The sequence below is a fragment of the Cheilinus undulatus genome, linkage group 24 (genome assembly GCF_018320785.1).
Source record: "Cheilinus undulatus linkage group 24, ASM1832078v1, whole genome shotgun sequence".
NCBI classification, from domain to species: Eukaryota; Metazoa; Chordata; class Actinopteri; order Labriformes; family Labridae; genus Cheilinus; species Cheilinus undulatus.
Window position 1 is genome coordinate 22,362,301 of NC_054888.1, and position 23,631 is coordinate 22,385,931.

General features: G+C 41.0%; 1 protein-coding gene across 1 annotated transcript; it reads left to right on the top strand.

The window, feature by feature from the left end:
* Positions 1–247: 247 nt before the first annotated feature.
* On the top strand, positions 248–23,373 carry LOC121506294 (NLR family CARD domain-containing protein 3-like). The gene is made up of 12 exons (XM_041782037.1): positions 248–379; positions 6,464–6,574; positions 8,700–8,775; positions 8,897–9,107; positions 9,335–11,138; positions 11,224–11,391; positions 11,481–11,654; positions 15,657–15,824; positions 15,903–16,079; positions 16,898–17,065; positions 17,548–17,594; positions 19,814–23,373. The coding sequence occupies exons 2-12, from the start codon at positions 6,471–6,473 to the stop codon at positions 20,347–20,349; spliced, it is 3,633 nt and encodes a 1,210-aa protein (XP_041637971.1). The 5' UTR covers positions 248–379; positions 6,464–6,470; the 3' UTR covers positions 20,350–23,373.
* Positions 23,374–23,631: the final 258 nt, after the last annotated feature.

Genomic DNA, 23,631 nt, shown 5'->3' on the forward strand with positions numbered 1-23,631 from the left:
TGTCTCCTCCTCTGATTGAACTTTCGCTCAATGTCTGAGTGTTGCTGTGGCAACAACCTGATGTATCTGTTAATGTCAATAAAGCTCATTTGAACTTAGAGAGAGAGGGGTCAAAGAAAAGTTGGGACACATTGGACATTTCCGGGTGTGAATCTCTACTGTCCAGCTACCAGTGAATGCATCAGATGAAAGGGGGGCCCTCCTCTCCCCTCCTCTGAACTAACTTCCCTGTTCATGCAAAAACGTCTGAAAGTTAAGGGGGCGGTTGAAAAGTTCAGGTCTACTGGAAACCAGATTAATCTGGATCAATAAGGACAATATCATCTGTGTGGGACGGTAGATTGGTCTGACGGAGCTCTGGGGTACAGAGGAAGGCCAGGTAGGACTTTTAACACTAAAACTAACATTAGTTTATTAGACCAGGAAATACTGCTTTATCTGAGACCTAGCTTATGTAAGAGCACACATATGAACACGGAAGGGAGATTGCATCACACAGGTGACATTTTGTAAGTGGAGCAGATAAACGCTCATAAATCACTGAAAAATTAACAGATTTTAAAGCCGTTTGTTTTTGTCACAAACATCAGACATGCAGTCATGACCCAGGATATTTGATCCAATGAAAAATGCAGGTTTTCAGACTGAAACTCATCACCTAATGTGAGGTTGAAGTGAACAAACACCAACATGCCTTTGTTCTCTCTAAATGTGAAAGACAGATTTTAGATTTACTTGATACAAATCCAAATTATTTTCTCAATTAACAAGATAAAAATCTTAGAATTATTTAAAAAAAAATAAAAGATGTAAAGGAAAGAAACCAAGCATAGTCTAGAGCAGGGCTGTTAAACTTAAGGCCACTTTTGGCCTGCCAGCAGGTGCAAGACGTTTAGGGAGAAAGATGGACATTTTAAAAATATATATATATTTTCAATATTTACCAACTTAGGTGTTTGAAATACAAATTTTCACTCATTTTTCATGATCTATCTATAACATAGAAAAGAAAGATCATAATACACTGCAATAAATGAGTTAAATACGACACACTGGGCCATCTTTAGAGCAGGGAGGAACATGTAAAAAGACACACAGTAGAGCGGTGAATTTAGTCTACATTCTAGTTTATAGTTGGTGAGGATTTTTCTAGATCTCTGTTCTGACTGCTATTAAACCAGAGTTTGTAGGATAGCTCATCTGAACTGTTTGTTATGTGCCTTCACAACTTAGTGCTTCACCTGCTAAAATAAAATAATGTTAAAAAGGATAAACTCTTCAGTAGTTTTAAGACTTCTCTTTATTTTTCTGTGTACATCAGCTGTCACTTTTGTACACCTCTATCTGTGTTCCTTCACATAGTTCCTTTAAACACCTTTACCTTTTTTCAATTTCTTTGTATGTCAAAGAACCTACAATTGCATTGTGCTGGATAAATTGTGTAAAAATAGGGGATCACACACACACAAATTCTGGGATTGCCACAGAATTCAAGAGTTTTGGAAATCTGTTATAAAAGAAATTGAAAATATTTTACATGTGACTGTCCCCTTAGATTCTCAGTTGTTGTTATTGGGAGTTGTTTCTGGTGGGATTTGCAAAAAAGGTCACAGATAAATATTAAGTTTACTTCTGTCAATTGCAAAAAATGATATCAGTGTACTGGAAAGACAGAAAACCACCAACAGTGGCCCTAATGAAAACAGAGACTAAAACAAGTCTACACAATGGAAGATGACTGCAAGTCTACAGATGAAGATGGGCGTTTTTATACAAAGGTGGAACTGTGTCGAAGCACATTTGAATGTGTAAAGAATATGGGTTGTTGTAAAAGAATTAAATAGATGACTACCAAAGAAAGCACTATGCATTATAAATCTAGCTCTGCTGGAAATCTCCGTCACCATGAAAAAGTTTTTTTTCTTGTTGCTCAGCTCTTTTTCTTCTGTTTACCTTCTGTTAGTATTTTGTGAGGAACAAAAGTCCAATGTCACAGAATGTCAAGTTCTTTTATGCAAAAAAAATCTTAAATGTAAAATAAACAGTTAAAAAAACGAATCTCTTGATAAACACATCATGTCTATATCATATCTCTTTATAAACATATCTCTATCTTAACATATGTGACTGAAGCCAGATAAAGTTCCTGCAAGTCGGCATTCCGGTGGTTGAGAAAAATGGATACAAAGTTGTTTTCTTCAAAATGATCATTTTTCGTTTTTTCTCATTTTATGCAAGTCCAACATATAAACTACTCATTCGATGAAAAAAGTAACACAAATGTGATTTTTAAAAGCACTAATTTTGTGTTTAAAAATGCCCTATTCTCGCAGTTGCCGCAAGGATATTGAGGGGAGGGGAAAGCGAAACTGCGGGGTGATAATTGGCCACTCAGTCTGCCATTGTTCCCAGTTTCGCCCATTGAGATGGACAATAACAAACACCGCATGGCTCAAATGCCACCCCCATCGGCAAGTATACAGCTGTTTCTAGTTATCACCTTTAACAACAAGCCTCAAGATGCACCCTGCAGCGAAGAAAAGTAGAAGAGATGATGAGGAAGCAGCAACAATTATCAACAGACTTCGGACAACTTCAAGATGACTCGACAGAGCAAGTTTGGTGAAGGTGGATTTCCTATGGGAATATTCTGATGAGCATAACCAGTCCGATTCAGAAGCTTGGTTTGGGTGGACTTTATGTAAATGTGGCCCTGTTGTTCACCCATCACCCGGCCTGCCTGAGGGTAGGAGAAGTCCTGAAACTTTGAGCCTGGTTTTCTCAGAAGAAGCAGGAACTAGAGGTTAACATTCAAATGTGCATATCTTTGTAAAATATGCTCAGATTAAGGTGTATGATACACCATTAGAAAGCTTGGAATCTACGCTTTTACAACGTGTAAAAAACTCAAAAATGACCTCGGACGACTTGCAGGAGTTTTTACCAGCTTTGGTCACATATTTGTGTATGAACAGATTTTTATACAAACACATCGACTCTATGTAAACATAACTATACTACTAGGGCTGCAAGCAGCACTGAATCGGCCTTTGCACACGTTGGATAATGGTGCCTATCAGTTTGTAATATAATTTATATTAGCCTGTTGTTTAAAACCTTAGAGTTTCAGCCAGACTATTTTAAAGCTCTTAGTAAATGTTTGGGAACTGCCTTGGTTTATTTCAGCAGGATTTGGCCAACCTTGTAATAAATGGAATTTTTTTTCATGAAGACCAACTACTTTATTGACATGATGAGACATCGCAATCTGATAAGCCAACATGGCCGCACCCTATGAGTTTGGTACAACATTTTGCCAACTTTTAATCCTCCAGGACTCTTATTGGACACCAAAGATGAAGTTGATTTGATGAATTCCTGAAAGGAGATGATGCTAGAATGACCCCTGAAAATGACTATTTGTGATGTTTGTGTAAAGGGTTGAACTCAGGTGCGGAGACGGAAGCAGTTTTAACAGTTTATTGTGCGGGTAAGTGCAGAGGGGAGGGGGATTCCAAGAGTCCAGGAGGGAGTGAGAGAGTGCTGGAGCTGGCTGTGGTGAACTGAGCAGGAGGCACTGGAAAAAAGGAGGAGAGGCACGTTAGCGACAGTACAAGAAAAATGCAAACACTGGAGATCACTAGAATCATCAAAAACACAAGAAAACTTCTCTGGAGGATCTTGAGAAGGAGCCTGGAGACAACGTTTACCGTGTGGCAAGGTAGACAAGACTCAGGCGCTGTAGAGAGCTGCAGCCGGTCTTAAGTAGCAGGAGTAATCAGTAGATTCGCTGCAGGTGTGACTCTCCACAGCACCAGGGGGGCAGGGTGAAAGCCTCAGGAGAAACAGAGGATAGTTAACAGCCAGCAGCCAGCTCCGGAAACCGGAAGTTCTACACAATAAAATACTCAATACAAAATAAACACCACACTATTTTGACTAATATCTGTACAAAAAAAATCAAAATGGCAGATTTTTTTCTTTTTTTACAATATGGGTTCAAGATGCTTTTAACTGTAGATCCTGGCATGAAACAACTGCTTACCAGATTTCCAAATCCTATGATAAAAGTGGTGCAGGCACTGATGCTGCTTTAAAATTTTCTAGGGGGTGCCTCTGAGCCAATAGGCCATGCCCACAAACCTAAGCCCTATCATTCTTCCCAGGATCTCACAGGGAATTTTTCCACCAAGTTTCATGGCTGTACAAGTATGTTAAGCATATGTAAAAAACTATTTCCTGTTTCATGGCAAACAAAACAAATCGTCATGACCACATCTTTTGATGTTGTTTTTTGACCTTCATATATAAGTATAGTCAACATATTGGAAAATGCCTGGGATCAGTTCAGCAGGACTTGTGGAGTTTTTTGTGAGGACCAGCCACTTTTATGACATGGTGAAACATCTGATTTTGATGAGCTGCCAAGGCCACGCCCTTTGAGCTTGGTACAACATTTTTGCCAACTTTTAATCCTCCAGGGATCTTCTTGTTTTACACCAGAGATGAAGAAGATTGAAAGAAATCCTCAGAGGAGATGATGCTAGAATGACCCCTGGAAATGACTACTTCGACCAATGTCTGTACAAAATCCAAAATAGCGGATGTCCTGTAGTTTTTCAAAACATTGGTCCAAATTACTTTTTTGTAGATTCTGGCATGATACATACGCATACCAATTTTCACAATCCTACCTAAAAAGGCATGCAAGGTTGGATTTGTTGAAATGTTCTAGGGTACAGAGTTACAGAGTTTGGTATAACATTTTGCTAACTTTTAATCCTCCATGGCTAATCTTGTACTACACCAAAGATGAAGGAGATTGGATCAACACTGTGCTACAGGAGCTGCATTTTTTGAAATACTGGAGGGGGAACCACTGAGTCATTTAGCCACACCCACCAACAAAATTCATACCATTCATCTCGAGTCCCTCTGGGCATTATCTATACCAAGTTTCATGTCTTTACAAGTATGTTAATCCCATGAAAAACTATTTCCTGTTTTGTTCCAAACAAAATGTCGCCTTGGCGTCACCATTAGATGTACACTTTTGACACTCTACAAAAATGAAGGTACAGATGTTAGGATGTGTCTGAGTAAATTTGAGTGAGATTTGATCAACCAGAGTGAAATGGGAAATGCTTTACCAGAAGCCATTTTCTTTCTCTTACCACAAGGTGGCACTGTATGTTTTTTGTAAAGTACAACTGCCAATGTGTTTGGGTGCATGCTCTCATCAAGCACATAAAATCTTGTTCAGGCATGATTAAATTCAGCTGAGTTAGGGTTGTTTAAAATTTAAGGCCAAAAAAATATATATCAACTTTGATGTTTGCCATCCTGTAACAGCCACGCCCTCTTACCAAAACTCACAGATTTTGGTACAGTGCTGCAGCAACATCTTAAAAGGAACCCTGCATGATCAGACAAGTTCATCTTGTTGGATTGATATTTGTAGCTCTTGTGTGTATATTGAACTAAAAACTCACAGAAACTCAGATACCTGCATTTTGAGTAATTTGAGTTTATAAACTCACCAGGGCCCCTTTCAATGGCCAAAAAAAAAAAAAAAACTAATCTTGCTAATTCCTTTAAAATGGCAGATTTCCTGTTGGAGATAGGGGAGAAGCCCAAGAGGGTTTCTGTAGATCTCCCCAAGCTGCATCGGCACACAAAATTTTAAAGATATTGGACAAAGACAAAGGAGGGGGAATTTAACTTTGAAAACTGTTACGGGGGGCAATCAAGGCAATCCCCAAACGTTTTAGTGGAGTTCCATGAAATATCCAATTTTTCACCAGACTTGATGCACATGCCAAAATTAAGGACTTATTAAACACGTTTAGATACCTAAAACCTACAAGCAAATGATTAATTATTCAAATTACAAATAGTTCCTTGTTCCTGGTTCAGTGCTGAGGCCCTGATCAACCCTTTCATCCCTAGAGGCCCCATATCTGGGTCTAGCTCTCCTCTGAAAACCTTTAAAAGAAACTCCACCCACAGAGTCCTGTCACACACTGGTTGAAGCCCATAGATCAGGGAAAACTAAAAAGCACAACATTTTCCACCTAAACAAAACACAACTCAAACCACATCCAGTAGAATGAAAAGATGTCAAAAACTACAGTTACTCTAAACACAGTATTTTACTGCAAACAAGGCACCCTGCCAGTGACACAGGATATATTTACTTTAAAAGTGTAAACATTTTAAGGCAGAAAAAAAATCAGTTATGCTAATTTCAGTCTTTATTTACTCAGTCCCAGTGACTTCTACAGGGATTTTACACGTCTGCTAAAATCTGTAGAGTTATCTTTACATTGATGCCAAGCTTATTCATGTAGACTTTGTAGTTGCAGAGAAATACTCAGCTGTATTTGGGTATGTCATTTTCAAGCTTGAACACTGAAAAAGGGCCTTGAGATGAAAGGGTTGAACATATCCTGATGTTTTTCAGTACCAGGATGGAGAATCAAAGCTCAGACCCTCCTGAAGCCAGCCGTGTTTCCATGCAGAGTGATCAGTCGAAAGGCGGCATAATCAACGTCAACGTATCAGGAAGTGGAAGGTAAGAAACTATAAAATAGATTGACAGCTGCGTTGAAATGTTATCAGTGTGGTGAGTCCCAGGGGTCCACAGGCAGTGAACTTAGAAGGCCTTATGGAAACTAGTGGATCTTTAGTTGCTTGAGAAATTATTTATTGTAACATGATGTAATATAAGACAGCTGAGGGCTAATTTCTATAACAAGAAACAGATCTTTGTCTGGACAGAGCCCCGTTCCTCATACATGGTTCAAATAATCAGAGCTAATGTCCTTTTAGCCTGATTCAATTAACGTGATGATTGAAGGCTGGCTAAGTCCATTCCTGCACGGCTGAATCGTGCTGAATCAATGACGTTAACTGGAACCAGACATGAGTGATCAGGATACGTGCGCGTGCCTGTTCTACATAAAAAGGGAGCAGTGTAGATCACAGAAATCACAATTGTCTGTCATAATTCATGGCGAATAATAAGGAAAGCACGACATTTTTCACACAAACAGAGCAGCAAACAATCATGGAGGAGTTTGAAAATTACAAAAACATTGTAACTGTGAAATCCAACACCTCGGCTGCAGCAAAGGTGAGACATGCAGCTTGGCAAAAGATTGTGGACAAGTTAAATGCGCAAGTAAGGAATATGTAGGCCTATAGTTATGCATTGCTGTATAAGGCTACAGCCTAGGCTATTAATTTAAATGTGTGTTTGCCGTAACCTTGTAGCCTAATGACCTAGATTGATTACTTTCTATCATAAATGAACCTTGTGTATTTTCTAAAGGTACTAGGAAGTACACTAATTTGAGACAATATGTTTTACATTGCCTATAGGCCCAGCTATCTGTTTTCATATTTATATAGTGTGCACTTATTCTCCTCTTATCGCTTTATATAGAACAAACCCAACTGTCAAGCGAACTTGGGAACAAGTTAAAATAAAACACAAGAACATTATTCAGTCTGGTAAGGGAATATCATTTGTTCTATGGTGTTGAATTAGAAATGTTCCTTGTATGTGCCACTCGCAAAAAAACGCAATCCTACACAAAGTTTGAGTGACAGTAAGTGCGTGGCTGTGCTGGGTAGTACTGGCGATGTATGGCCCTATCAGCTGTTGCAAATAAATAATGCTTTGGCGACTGAAACAGTAATGTCATACAAAAAAATCATCAGAGAATGATAAAGGATCTTGGCAATCTCGGATCAGTCTTTCCCTATGAAATGTGGCACAGATTGTTATTGCTCCTAAATCGACTTGGTCTCTCAGGAAGGGAGCTTCCTCTTTTGTTTCTTTTGGGGGTGTGTCTTAAGATCCGGCTTCTTGAAATAAACCTGCCCTGGAGCAGGTTTAAGTTTATTGATCTGTTGCTATAGTGATTTAGCTTAACCTGCTTCGAGGCACGGAACAAGCCTGACATCACGTCAGGTTATCCTGAAATTATCCAACTAACTGAGTTAGCCAGGTACAAGGAACGGGGTCCAGGTGTTCCACCTGAAGGTAAACAGTTGTTGACCTGGTGTTGGTGAAATGTTCAAATGAATATTACAGTTTAAAGACATACTGTAGTGGGGAGCAATGAATGACCAGTGTTAAAACGTACATTTAGTCTCAGACTCTATCATCAGACACGGTAAAGTTTATCAGGACGTCAGTTATTTAAGCCCAGCTGCAGCACCTAAGGGTCTTAAAGGGTTGGCTTAGCCTCTACAACAGGTTAACTAATTTATTTAAAATATACATTTGACACCTTGAACACAGAGGTGGCAAAAGTCCTCACATTCTGTACTTCAGTAGAAGTCCAGATACTTGTGTGAAAAAGTACAGGCTCTGAAATGTACCTGGGTAAATGAATTTTACCTTCAATAACACGCAACACCTCTTGATAATTCGGCTGAATGTTGAACAGGGAAAATGAAAAATCAGAGGAGGAAATGCCAGTAGGGAGCGCTGTTATAAAGTAATGAGATAGCTAAATGAAGAGATGTCAGGGGGTTAGTTATTGAGGAAGTGATCTTTGTCAATAAACAAACATCCATACCAGAGTAAATGTGATTATCATTTAAACCTCCTACATTTACACTGGGCCATGTTGTTGACCTCTCAAACTCTGTCATTAAATGTCCTTAAATCTGATATTTTTCTACAGAGGTCAGCTGGAAACATCAGAGTTCTTCAATGATCAGTCCAATCAGCATCAAACAGACCTGGACTCCATATTTATGGTGTGTACATCATCATTTACAGTGGAGCACATCTATCTAGATATCATGGTAAACTGTTTTGCAGTCTGTCTGATCAAACACAGGCTGTCCTCTAAACATTCACATTCTCTTTGTGTTCCAGCTGCTGGAGGAGAACATTATCATCTTTGTGAAGAAGGAACTGAAGAGATTTCAGAAGGCTCTGAGTCAGGATAACCCAGGATGTCTCATTGAGGATGAGGAGGTGTTGGTTGGTGAAGAGCAAAGGAGCAGCAGAGAGGCTTTTCTGAACATCACAGAGAACTTCCTGAGGAGAATGAAGCAGAACAAGCTGGCTGACCATCTGTGGAACAGTAAGTTTTTCAAAGTAAAAAGGAAACGGAGATTTAAGATGATGGAAAGATGAAGAGGAAGTTTACATTTCCTAACTCTGCTTTAATATTCTGCACATACCCACTGAACATCTGATGAGATTTTTGGATTAAACTGATGGTGGAAGAAGAACTGCACAGCCTCTCTTTTAGATTACAACTTTTTGCAGGATCAGCTCATTCACATCATTTGTTGTTTGTTCTTTCAGGAATTTCTGATCCAGTTTGCCAACATAAACATAAGTCTAACTTGAAGAAGAAGTTCCAGTGTGTGTTTGAGGGGATCGCTAAACAAGGAAAACAAACACTTCTGAATCAGATCTACACAGAGCTCTACATCACCAAGGGAGGGACTGGAGAGGTCAACGATGAACACGAGGTCAGACAGATTGAAACAACATCCAGGAAAGCACACAGACCAGAAACAACCATCAGACAAGAAGACATCTTTAAAGCGCCACCTGGAAGAGATGAACCAATCAGAACAGTGATGACCAAGGGTGTGGCTGGCATTGGGAAAACAGTCCTAACACAGAAGTTCATTCTGGACTGGGCTGAAGGCAAAGCCAACCAGGACATCCAGTTCACATTTCCATTCACTTTCAGAGAGCTGAATGTGCTGAAAGAGAAAAAGTTCAGCTTGGTGGAGCTCGTTCATCACTTCTTTACTGAAACCAAAGAAGCAGGACTCTGGAGGTTTGATGGGTTCAAGGTCATGTTCATCTTTGACGGGCTGGATGAGTGTCGACTTCCTCTGGACTTCCACAAAACCAAAATCCTAACTGATGTCACAAAGTCCACCTCAGTGGATGTGCTGCTGACAAACCTCATCAGGGGGAACCTTCTCCCATCTGCTCACCTCTGGATAACCACACGACCTGCAGCAGCCAATCAGATCCCTCCTGGGTGTGTTGACATGGTGACAGAGGTCAGAGGGTTCACTGACCCTCAGAAGGAGGAGTACCTCAGGAAGAGATTCAGAGATGAGGAGCAGGCCAGCACAATCATCTCCCACATCAAGACATCCCAAAGCCTCCACATCATGTGCCACATCCCGGTCTTCTGCTGGATCACTGCTACAGTTCTGGAGGATCTGCTGAAGACCAGAGAGGGAGGAGAGCTGCCCAAGACCCTGACTGAGATGTTCATCCACTTCCTTGTGGTTCAGACCAAACAGAAGAGCATCAAGTATGATGAAGGAGCTGAGACTGAGCCACACTGGAGTCCAGAGAGCAGGAAGATGATCGAGTCTCTGGGAAAACTGGCTTTTGAGCAGCTGCAGAAAGGAAACCTGATCTTCTATGAATCAGATCTGATGGAGGGTGGCATTGATATCAGAGCAGCCTCGGTGTACTCAGGAGTGTTCACACAGGTCTTTAGAGAGGACAGAGGACTGTACCAGGATAAGGTGTTCTGCTTCATCCATCTGACTGTTCAGGAGTTTCTGGCTGCTCTTCATGTCCACCAGACCTTCATCAACTCTGGAGTCAATCTGATGAAAGAAGAACAAACACCATCCAGGATCTCTAAAATCTTTAGAACCAGGCCTAAACTTCGATATCTCCATCAGAGTGCTGTGGACCAGGCCTTACTGAGCCCAAATGGACACCTGGACTTGTTCCTCCGTTTCCTCCTGGGTCTGTCACTGACCACAAATCAGAATCTCCTACGAGGTCTGCTGACACAAACAGGAAGGGACTCAAAGACCAGACAGGAAACAGTCCAGTACATCAAGACAAAGATAGATAAGGATCTGTCTGCAGAGAAGAGCATCAATCTGTTCCACTGTCTGAATGAACTGAATGATCGTTCTCTAGTGGAGCAGATCCAACAGTTCCTGAGATCAGGACGTCTCTCCACAGATAGACTGTCTCCTGTTCAGTGGTCAGCTCTGGTCTTTATCTTACTGTCATCAGAAAAAGATCTGGACGTGTTTGACCTAAAGAAATACTCTGCTTCAGAGGAGGCTCTCCTGAGGCTGCTGCAAGTGGTCAAAGCCTCCAACAAAGCTCTGTAGGTGAACTCAGAACTGCACTGATAAAAGTAGTCTGTATTTAGAAAAGAAACTAACTTAAATCTACCTCTGTTTCTGTTTCAGGCTGAGTGGCTGTAACCTCTCAGAGAGAAGCTGTGGAGCTCTGTCCTCAGTCCTCAGCTCCTCCAGTCTCAGAGAGCTGGACCTGAGTAACAACGACGTGCAGGATTCAGGAGTTGAGGAACTTTGTGGTGAACTTATGGATCCACTTTCTAAACTGGAAACTCTCAGGTCAGGATGACACAACCACTATTAAGTTTGCCAAATAAAATGTCATGTCTTCTGTGAGTTTTTTATTGACTTACTAAAATCTTTTACAGGCTAAGTGGTTGTAACCTCTCAGAGAGAAGCTGTGGAGCTTTGTCCTCAGTCCTCAGCTCCCAGTCCTCCAGTCTCAGAGATCTGGACCTGAGTAACAACCACCTGCAGGATTCAGGAGTGGCACTGTTGTCTCCTGGACTGGAGAGTCCACACTGCAGACTGGACTCTCTCAGGTTAGTGTAGCAACAATGACACCAGCATCAAAGTCCTCCAATCTTCAATGCTATGTCGCTGTAAGGTTTAGCACAGGTTTTCTTGTACAGGCCAAAATGTATTGTTGCTCAAAGATGTATACTGGCTGTTTTGTGTTCATCTGTAAAGGTTTTATAATGAGATCCAGGATAAAATACTGATTATTGAAAAGTTACAAGGACTGTTTTAATCCTGTCCGACTTCAATCTTGACTCATGACTCATTCGTATCTGCTGTAGTGAAGGGTTCGTGGTTTCCTGCCACTCACAGATCGCGAGAGATCAGAGCACAACACATCTCTACTGCTCTAACCAACCCCCCTTAAATGTATGTAAATGTGCCTGCTGTAGTTTAAGAAAAGAACAGAGAAAGAAGCCATGTTGACTCAGACTCACCTATGGGGGCCTCGTGTGGTCCGAAGAAAACCCCTCCTGAAAATGTCGTCAATTATCCCACCAGTCTAAGATATGGTTTTAGAAAACATTTCTATTTTATTTGCAGCTCAGTAAAATATGTACCAAATCACTTAAAAAGCCAGATTGACAACCAAATCGTCAGATTTAACAGATTACATGTAAAAGTAAATTCACCACCAACAAAAATGGATTACATGAACATTTCTGTAAAATTTCATGGATGAAAAATGATGTAAAAATCAATTTAGAAGCAAAAAGAAACATAGTGGTTCAACATGAATAGGTACCAAAAATTCAAAATGGTCAAAAACTTTGAAGTTGAAACCACAAAAGATAGCTTTTGGTTAAATTTGGTTCTCTATCCCGGACCATAGAAACTGTTTAACCTGATCGGCTGACGCTTCCTTCGGTGAGCAAAGATTCCAGCATGGGTCTCCACGACTTCAAATAGCCATTGGTTAGAGCTTGTCCCCTTGCAGTATAACCCCCTTGTGCAGATAGGTTTCCTTATAACTCAACAAGTAGTAGCGACCCGTGACTGGTTTGTTCACCGAGAAGAGTAATCACCAATCGCCCACAGAAGGTCTCAGGACCAAAGAACTGTATCACGCCAATTGAGCCAACAGGTTGGAGTCTGCAAGAGACCCAATGAGCAAATTGACCTATGGCTAAGCCACACCCCCTCCACTCACTCGGACAAACAATGAACATTTAGTGACGGGCGCTATTGCAGTTGTCACAGTAGGAGACATTTCACAGGGGGCCACTCGTGATTTTTGGAGACAAAAAGATCACATATCATCTAGAAGTCACCAAAAGGGTCTGAACTACGCATTGGAGGGATATATTAATCATTTTATTGTCGAGAAGGTCGATGAAAAGCTTCAGTTACAAGCCTAAATTCACAGGCCCCAGTGCAAACGTGATAAACCGCATCTCATTGCCATCAAAATCGCAGACCACAAGATAGAGGATCAGCATCAAAGTGCCACTGAAGTTAAGGTTTTTGGCTCAGAATATGGCAAAAATATAACGGCCTTTTTACCATCTTTACCACGAGTGTCTATCCATTAGTTTGGTGCTATAGTATATTTACATTGACTCATTCAGCATAACGTTTGCCAACCTTTGTTATCTCGGCTATTACAAATAAGTTAATGAAGCTAAGCTTCAGAAGTTGATGTTAGTTTAACTAGAGTCATTTGGACAACAGCTAACAATGATGTACGATTACCAAAGTACAAAAACTAGAACAAAAAATGCCAATGAACTCCCAACAAACAACGTGACACAACGAACACCGCAGCTAGGAGCTAACATTAGGCTAACTTTAGCTAATGGTAGAGATGTAAAAGATAACTTTATATTTCTTTCCAGCAAAGTGACAATATGTAGCCTCAAATACGATGTTGGCTTACCTTAGAACAGATGTTGTTAATTTTATCCATGTTGAGTTGACGTTGTGGTCTACCGCAAAACTTTTATCCAAAGAAGACACATTTCTCGGTTTAGATGTGGCTTAGGAAAGGGTAAAAATACACTCCGTCACCCAGCCTCTCAGCATACCTTGTGTTGGAGTAGCATGTACCCCATGAACACCGTTTGACCATTTTTAAACTTAAAATCTCAGAAAAACTTCATAAAACCGGACGAAAACTAACTTTCTCCCATTCATTTCAACGGACGTCCAGGCAGCCGATGTCCGAGTGTATTGGAGTGGTATACGCACTGTGATTGGCTCATCCCGTTTGAGGGCGGGACTTAGCCATAGGTCAGTTGGGGCCGCCTTTTTATACCTGGTTACGCTGACATATCTGGACAGTCCCGCCCCTTTTGAGTTGAACTTTGTACACAGTTTTGAAGTTTACATAACCTCGAGTTTACTTAAGTTGACTTAAGTTCACCAAGTTCTCGGAAGAGTTCACCAAAGTTCACTACGTCAGCAGCAATAGAGGGTTCAAAAGTTCACCCGAAAAGTCCCTTGTGGTTATGATCTTTACTGTTTTTCTAAGATGGCGATGCAACACCTGCAGAAGATGCCCCGTGGTGCCTTTTGGCCTTCGCACTTCTTCCGTCAGCTAGGTTTCGGTTCTGCAGGTGCAGCAGCAGCCATGATCTGTCTATAAACATGTGCACACACAAAACTAGAGAAGCTTAATTACTGCATAAGATATAAAATAAAACATTTGTCTTGTTAAACCTGACTTTGGTTAAATATTCCAAAGTTTAAAAGAACAACTGATAATAAAACTGGGATTAAGAATAACTGTTTTGGTTTGGTTTTTTCAATGAAAATAATTTAATAACACTAGAAAGTTGATTCTCTCAACAGTTTGTATTTGTTTTGTTTTTGAACTTACATGTAATTTGGGGTTATAGTATACTTTGTACTTTTAGATGACAGTGTAAGTAATCAATGTGGTAAATTGTGCCACTTCTGTGTAGAACTTTGTGTAAATTATGGTGGGGGGGGCTTTAATGTAGGAGAGCCCAGCTACCGAATGCCTTGCTTTTCCCTCAGGAAAGTACATCCATCCATCAACTTTATTCTCAGCGGGTGTGTCACAGAGTGGGGAAAATCTGGTCAAAATGTGAAGCAGTTGGTGGCGATCCGACTGGGCCTCAGGCTAGGATAGCTGTTCCTGGCTACAGGGGGGCTGGCTAGCAGGAGAATAGAAAAAAGGTTTGGATTCAGTGGCATGGAGCTGTGTTTCCACAAGCATTACCCTGTCCACCTGAGCTCCACATAAACTACATTAAATACACGAACTGTTATCGGTGAAGGAGGACAGGGAGAACCTGAAAATCTAGCACACTGTGCAGTCCGAGGCAGACACAGAAGCTGAGGCCAAGCTAGGCTAAATTGTGCTAGAAGAGGATTGGGAGGCTGAGAGAAAAGCAGCTAAACTGTAAGGGTGTTTGTTGTTAAGTGTATGTCTACGTAAACGCACAACAGCTATGAAACAGTAGTGATGAGAAGCAGAAAGAGTAACAAAATTAACTGTAGCGCCATCAACATTTAGGAAAATGCAGTATCTTCTTTGGATGTGTAAAGAGCAGAGACACTTAGAGGAAGTGACACAATACGCTAACAGTACGTCAGCAGGTCAGCTGTATCACTGGATAGGGACCTGAGGGGGACCAACATGAAGCGTAAAAAACATAATTTAGGAGTTTTATACAAAACCTATCCATGGTTCCAGGTTCAAACCAGTATACTCAAGAAGCCCTCTGAGAGGTATGAATGAGAATTGGAGCAACAGGGAGGTTTCCAAGTCTAGACATACATACAGACAGCTCTCTAATTATAGTAGTGAGATATTTATAATAATAATACATTTTATTCATAAAGTGCTCTATTTCATAAAAACTCAGACACTGTACAAAGCAAGAAAAGATTTAAACTCTTGAAGAGCAACATTAAAACAGGTAAAGCCGACACAAACAAACAAGTGACAAAACAACATCAGGGAGCCAGAGGAGATTTTTCAGGACAGGTGTGATGCGGTCAAGGGAGTGGGTTTAGGTGAAGAGGTGTCATTCTTTCTACCTCTGTTTCTGTTTCAGACTGAGTGGCTGTAAACTCTCAGAGAGAAGCTGTGGAGCTCTGTCCTCAGTCCTCAAATCCTCCAGTCTCAGAGAGCTGGACCTGAGTAACAACAACCTGCAGGATTCAGGAGTTGAGCAACTTTGTGGTGGACTCACGGATCCACAGTCTACACTGCAAACTCTCAGGTAAGGATTCCAGCGCTTTAAGAAGGTTCCTTTCTTTATTTTGTGTTTATTTATTTTACTGACGAAAGTCTTTTACAGGCTGAGTGTCTGTAACCTCTCAGAGAGAAGCTGTGGAGCTCTGTCTCACTCAGTCCTCAGCTCCCAGTCCTCCAGTCTCAGAGATCTGGACCTGAGTAACAACAACCTGCAGGACTCAGGAGTTGCACTGTTGTCTTCTGGACTGGAGAGTCTACACTGCAGACTGGACTCTCTCAGGTTAGTGCAACAAAATGAATACTGCATCAACGCAGTGGCGTGCACTGTGGGGGGGCAGTTTCCCCCCTTTGTGGCCCAATTGTTGAAAAACGCACGCTAAAGTGCCCTTTTGGCAGCCAAAATGCGTGTTAAAGTGCCCTCTTGGGAGCCAAAACACGTGCTGAAGTGCCCTCGAGAGCCAAAACGTGTGCTAAAGTGCCCTCTTTGGAGTCAAAACACACGCTAAAGTGCCCCCTTGGGTGCCAAAATGCGTGCTTAAGTGCCCACCTGGTTGGCAGGACACACTAAACTGCCCTCTTGGCTGGTTAAAATATGATAAACTGCCCTTTTGGGTGGAAAAAACACATTAAACTGCCCCCTTGGCTGGTTAAAACATGATAAACTGCCCTTTTGGGTGAAAAAAAAAACAATTACCCTCTTGGCTGGTTAAAACATGATAAACCGCCCTCTTGGCTGAAGAAAACACACTACCTCCAGAAGACCATTAGGACCAAGAAATATTATGAAACATTACTGTTGCAATGACTTTTATGTTGGGTTCTTTTTTAATCTATATTGAGCCAGAACTATATCTCACAAAACCAGTTTGGATCATCTGGTGCTAATATGGTGTCAAAATGCACTAGAATACAGGAAATGGCATCTACTTAATTGAAAATGTTTTGGGGGAAGACCCCCCATTAAAGTTGATTTTATCTTAGGATGGGGTGTTGAAGACCCTAGGTACCATGAGCAGGCCTGGATTTTGGGAATGTAACGCCTCAGTTCCAGATGTAAAACTGAATTTTTTTTGTCTCTGTTTCTCTCTGTGTTTGTAGTCTGTCTGGCTGTTTGGTCTCAGAGGAAGGCTGTTCTTCTCTGGCCTCAGCTCTGAGCTCATCCTGTCTGACAAAGCTGGACCTGAGCTACAATCATCCAGGAGAACCAGGAGAGAAACTACTGTCTACTCTAAAGGAGGATCCACATTGCAGACTGGAGACACTGAGGTACAGACAGAAAGACTCAGAGAGACAGACTGGTTCTAGCTACTAAAGTTGGCTCTCAGCACTTCAGCTCTACAGGGGCTTTATGCCTTTATTTTGATAGGATAGTGGAAACAGTAGGAAACATCTGTATTGATAAACATATAGCCAAGGAGCACTTGTGGATGTACGGCCATATTTATTTTTGACTACAGGCCTAGTATATGTATAAGAGAGGGATAGGAATTTAGGAGAAAATCACTGTGAGAAGGTCAACGGCAGTAGTGTGACTAAAACTTAAATGAGCCCTCTTCTTCTTTGGTGATTTAATGACGGTGATCAAACAGCTCTCAGATGTGCTACTGTCACCATCTGGTGATAGTCCTGCATAACAACCAAGCAGTGGTGAAAAACTAAAGAAAAATAAAGTCACATGAAGAATGAAAGTGTCTGAATCTCTCCTGACCCATCCCTGATGTCTAAACTGGCTCTGTTTCTTCCTCCAGGCTGGACCATGGTGGACAGCACAGACTGAAACCAGGTCTAAAGAAGTGTGAGTGTCTGCATGTTTGATTTGTGACAACACAATGATGAATTTGACTCATGAATCAGGTAAGGATGTGAACCAACAATGATTGAGGCTGTGTCTGAATCCATCTCAGTCTTTGGGTCTGAGAGTATGAACGTCCACGTTCACAATCACTGACATTCATCAAACAGAAAGAGTTTTAGAGTTCTGAGGAGAGGGAAAAACTACGGTTCAGTCCCTCACAGGTTGGATTAGACTTTTTTACTGTCATTTTGACCCACGGGGCAGGGCTCGACAGTGCGAGCGTTTCACTCGCATTTGCGCCTAAAAATAGGAGTGTGCAAACAGTAAAAATATTTAGGGGCACATTTGCGCATAAAAACATCATCCGAAGCAGCTGAAGGAGAGATCCATTGAGGAGAAAGAGGGAGAAGTTTACTGTGCTGAACCAATGTGGTCTGTAGAAAAGCGTCACATGATCCACTCGTCAGCAGAAGCCCGCAAACTTTCCTCAAAGAAGGCAAGCGAGGACAGATAGAAGGCAAGTTAGTTAACAAAACACGCAAAAATGAAACCTATTACCCCCAATTTCTGTATACAGCGTGCGCACCATGGAACGCCGGCGAATTGCACTGCGGAGTGCTTCGCTCCCTCTCTGCTCTATCAGAGTCTTTCACAGCCAGCACTCTAGACCGGCAGCAGTGCGTGCCTGGACCAACACTTCGTTCTGCTTCGTTTGAGATACGCTGCAGGTCTATTTTCAGCACCGGCCGCTGCCAGACCTCATAAATTCACTGTTGTTCAGAAAGCACCAACCGTGGAAGTCACAAGCGCAGAACATCCGGTTCTTTCAAACTAAAAACACAATTCACAGACTCCTGATCATAAATCATCACTATATCAACATTACATCTCATCCTGCAGCAAGAGCAAAGGGTCACCGAGAGGTCAGTGGGTCACAGAGCTACAATGGCGCCATTGATGAGGAAAAGTTAACTTTTGGGGTTATTTAGCCAAAGAATTTAACATAAAACCACACTTTTAGGCAAACATTAACCTTTTAACTTCATAATGTACTCACTCAATGGCGGCAGCAATAATATCATGGACTTATGATAGTACATACTATTTCCGCGGTGCATTTTACGCTGTATATGGAAATCGGAAGTTAGTCACCTCTTCAGAAGACCGACTGCGACTGAAGTTGTAGCAGTTGACGCTGAGGAGGACGACGATAAAGGCAACGAAGACTTCGCATTAATGTCAACTGAAGCCCCCAGCGGCCATCCTAGTGTGGAGGACCTTGAGAATGTTTCAGGATAGATGGAGCTCTTGTACTCACAATTTCTGTAAGATAGCCTAAAAATTAATAACATTGAAGACAAAATTAAATTGCAAAACTTTTTCAAAACTTGATGATTTTACCTTTCTGTAAATTCTGTATACAAATTACAAATAATTTTGCTTCTGAATGTCTATTTGCATCACATTTGTTACGGAAAACACATTATTTGATCAATTTTCATTGTTCCTCTATATTTCTTTATGTGCTCCTAACTTTTTCAACGTAGGAGCACGTGCTCCTTGTGAAAGGAGCACATGGAGAATTGTTCATATAAAATCATGAAAGATGATCTCATTAATAGCATTCAATTTCTAAAGCACCCTTTCACTACTAATAATTGATCCAAAGAACAGTCTTTGAGCTTCAGCATTTTTGATGGTATGGAGAGAAAAGATGAACACAGCAGCACAGCATTTACTCCTCATGTCATTTTTGACACAATGACAGCGGAGAACAATCCCTGTCCTCAAACAAGCAAATATGAACTGTGCCATTTAAGATAATAATTTACTTTGATAAGAATATTTTCAGTATACAGATGTAGTAGTTTAAAGACCATAGCTGATTCTCCAGATGTTTATTATCCACATACAGCACCATCATGTGTGCTGCTGAGTATTGGTGGATGTAATATAGCGCCACACAGTGGACACAGGAGGTGAAATGAAACACATGAACCTAAACTCAAGGCCATAGAAATGTCTGAACTTTGAACTGTTTGGTGTCTGTCTGGGATTGTGGAGCTGCAGCTCACTGTGGTCTGTTCACATTCAAATAGAAACAGGAAGTAGAATTTCAGGGCTGAATATGAAATGTTAGTTTGACTCTGTCAGTAACCTTGTTTAGGAATGATCAGATGATAACCATCAGCTGTGTTGTGTCTCGTTCTATCCATCAGATGCCTGTGAGCTGGAAGTGGACACAAACACAGTGGGCAGAAGACTCAAACTGTCTGACAACAACAGGATGGTGACATGGGTGGAGGAGGATCAGCCATATCCTGATCATCCAGACAGATTTAAGTGTGATCAGCTGCTGTGTCGGACTGGACTGACTGGTCGCTGTTACTGGGAGGTCGAGTGGAGAGGAGAGGTTCATGTATCAGTAAGTTACAGAGGAATCAGACGGAGAGTAGACAGTAATGCGTGTGAGTTTGGATGGAATGATCAGTCCTGGAGTCTGTTCTGCTCTGATGATAAATTTTTCTCTGTCCTTCACAATAAAAGACAAACATTCATCTCCTCCTCCTCTTCATCCTCTGGTAGAGTAGCGGTGTATCTGGATCATCCTGCTGGCTCTCTGTCCTTCTACAGAGTCTCCTCTGACAGACTGATCCACCTCCAAACCTTCAACACCACATTCACTGAACCGCTCTATCCTGGGTTTGGGTTTTGGTTAGGTTCAAGTTCCTCAGTGTCTCTGTGTTCTCTGTAGCTCAAACGCTGCTGTCTGAATCCAAAGCTTAGTCAGACTACACACTAGATGATTTATCATCTCTGATTAATCTGATTGATTTGATTAAAAGCTTGTCAGTAATTCTTCCTCACTACTTGAACTTGTATTGGTGTATATATCACTGTTCAACTGCTCAGCACTCATTTTTATATTATCAAGTCCAAAATGGCTCATTTTAGTCTTGTTTTAGCTCAGATACTTCTTGTTTGGTCTAATGAAGCCCACAGACACAAACAGCTGATCAGATACAAAGGTGGAAGAGCATGTAGCATGTAGCCTGTAGCCGAAGCTGTAAAATAGTGCCAAACACAGCGGCTTTCTCCCAGAAAAATAAAACGCTTCAAAAATGTTTGAATACAGCGTACAGTTGAGCCAACATTGTTTTTTTGTCCCATTTTGAACCCTGTAGGTAAAAATGGGCCAAAGAGCGGGGTCAGAGAGGAGCCTTCATTCAGCCTTCAGCTACATTAGTTGTCTGTATCTCTGCTTGTGCGTTGTTGATTTACTTTGCTGTGTCCATTTTTGTCCACTACACTGCCTTCACTTTCACAAAAGCCAGTGTGACTGCCGTTAAAATCAAAGTCCAGTCACTGGGTCTCTAAATTTGTAGACTCCTTAGTCTGAGCTTTTCTTTCTTCTCAGTCCACCATCTTTAAAGTCACATGTGAAACCACATGTGGAGCCAGATGTGTTTTGGCCACATTGTCTTCTTTGTTCTGGTCGGCAGTTTTGAGAACCTCAGCTACCTTCTCTCCCTCTCTTTTCTCTCTGTCTTACACTCTCACACACATATTTATCATCTTTGCTTTGTAAATACTTTTTTGTTGCAGTTTATTTTTATATGTCATTTGTTCAAGAGTCATTTATTACAATTTATGCTGCTTGGTTTAATAATAAATTCTATTATAGATTTTCAGAGAAGTTTGTGGTTATTGTGCATAAACATTGTAATATTTTGCTGTTATCTGTATTTCAGTGATTCATTTAGTTGTTGTGTCTTTAGCTTATCTGTATAAAGATCACTCTGTGGTTGTTAAATCTGTTTGTAAAACTTCAGGGTGTATTTTCAAACCAGATCAATGTATCCCGGCTGTCTCACTTAATCTTGTTCGAGTTGAACTCCTGTTAAACCTTTATTTTATTATTAATGTGACAAACTCATATGCTAAAGCTCTCAGTTTTATGTGGTATAAACTGTTAAAGGGTCAGATAAGGTGACTTCATGAAGAGTTCAGTGAAGTAACTTCAGTATTTAACCAAATACAAATCTGGTTAATCTACTAAGACTTCTTAGCAGCTATAAAACATGCAAAAGTTGGCAACCCTAACTAGGGCTGTCAATATTTATCTACGGTCACATTCGAATTCCATTTATTATTTTTTACAGCATTTGAATTATATTCAAATATTTATGCACATTTTAAAAATAAATATGTTTGTAAAATGTTCAGTTGCTTCAATCACCATTTAGTTACACATTTGTCCACTAGAGCACCCACCAACATTACATCACAGATTACAACAAAGTAATATGAGCCAAAACTAGTTAATGGTAATTTTTTATTAACATTTTACTGCAAACACAGCCATCTGCATTAAGATGCTTTTAACAGGTTTAATACTGTTGGTCAACTTTAATATGAACAAACGGGTTAGAAATTAAATGTCAAACAAAAACAAATTATATTGTGCCGCTTACATGGTAATGACATGGTAATCAGTCCCTACAGTTTGTTAGCCAAAAACACAAGGCGATCCACGTTTTCTGAATCAAAAGCCGGAGGTGCCCGGGATGCACAGGTTAATGGCATGCCAGCCAGGACAGGAGAGGATACCTGGACCAGGACATTTTCTACCACAACAGCGGGTTACTGTCGGTGGGCAGCACAGTTTACTCTCGTACATCAGCATCTCTTGTTGTAGTGAAGTCTCACTTGCCAAATCACCACCAGTGTGTGCACCACCTTGGCGATAAACATCCCTAAAAAGGTCCCCCATGGCACTGATACCCCTTTTCCATCAAAAGAACCAGGTGCTCGTTTGGTGCTAGTGCTTGTGCCAGTGCTTAGTTGGTTCTAATCACGTTCTTCATAAGAACCGGTTTGGTTTTCCATCGGCAAGGAGCCAAGTTGGAGTCATGTCATTGCGTCCCCGTAAAACGTCAGTACGTCACTGCATTTTACCCAAGGACGTTCGCGCCATGCGGAAGTAAACAAAGCAACAATGGAGGCGTGATGATCCTGGCTTTGCAAGCCTGCATAAAGATCCAGAGCCAAAAAACAACAACTGTTACAGACTATCCATCTTTGTTGGAGTCACAGCGAATTGCGACCACGTTTGAGAAGACAGGTAATTATCAAAAGCTGGGTTTCCATTACACTTGGAAATGCATAAAATCGAAATAGCGCAATAGAAAACTGCTAATGGAAACACCTGAATTTCGAAAAAAAAACTAAAATATCGCTAAAAAGTTGGGTTTTTCAGGTGTTTCAATATAGAAATATATCGCAAAAGTGCAATGGAAGCACTTTTTCTGCATTTACAAGTCACGGGACGTGACGTACGGTGTCACGTGACCAGTCACTCTGAGACAACATGGCGCGGTGTTAGCCTTTGCTAGGCTACTTAGCTTCGACCACGCTTGCGTCAAGTACATAGCAGTTAAACAAACGTTTACGTTTGACGATTGACAATGATATCTTTGTTTATCATTATAGATGGTCTTACGGCTGACTGCGAGGAAGTGCCTTCTAAAAGAAATGACTGCAAGCTGGAGCTAAGCAAGAAAATGTCGCTGACCTGCTGTGTACTCCATAATATTTAACCATCTAGATCGGTGATTTTCTTTGTGTGTGACTGAAGGCATGCTGTTCTATCCAAATAAACTGTCATGAGATGAACAGATGTTTGTATTTAAACAGTCCTTTCCATCATGCTGTTCACCTTTAGTTGATGCTGTAATTGATGCTCAAGGACGCATGACAAGTTACTGTGACATCCACGTTTCTGTACCCATCGCTGTTGTTTGACATGTTTCAATAAATTGTTTGAGATGAGGAAATCACCATTGCATTCTTTACTGAAATGCCCCACTTTTTCTGTCAGTATAGCATGTACTTTTTACATTTTCCACAGATTTATCGAAATCAACAATACAAATCAAATAATATAGTTATGTGCTAGAGTATGGCAGTTTATCAATCTAGCTTGGTGTGAAAAAAGAAAACTCACATGCTGCTGTTATGTTTGAAAGTAAGAATG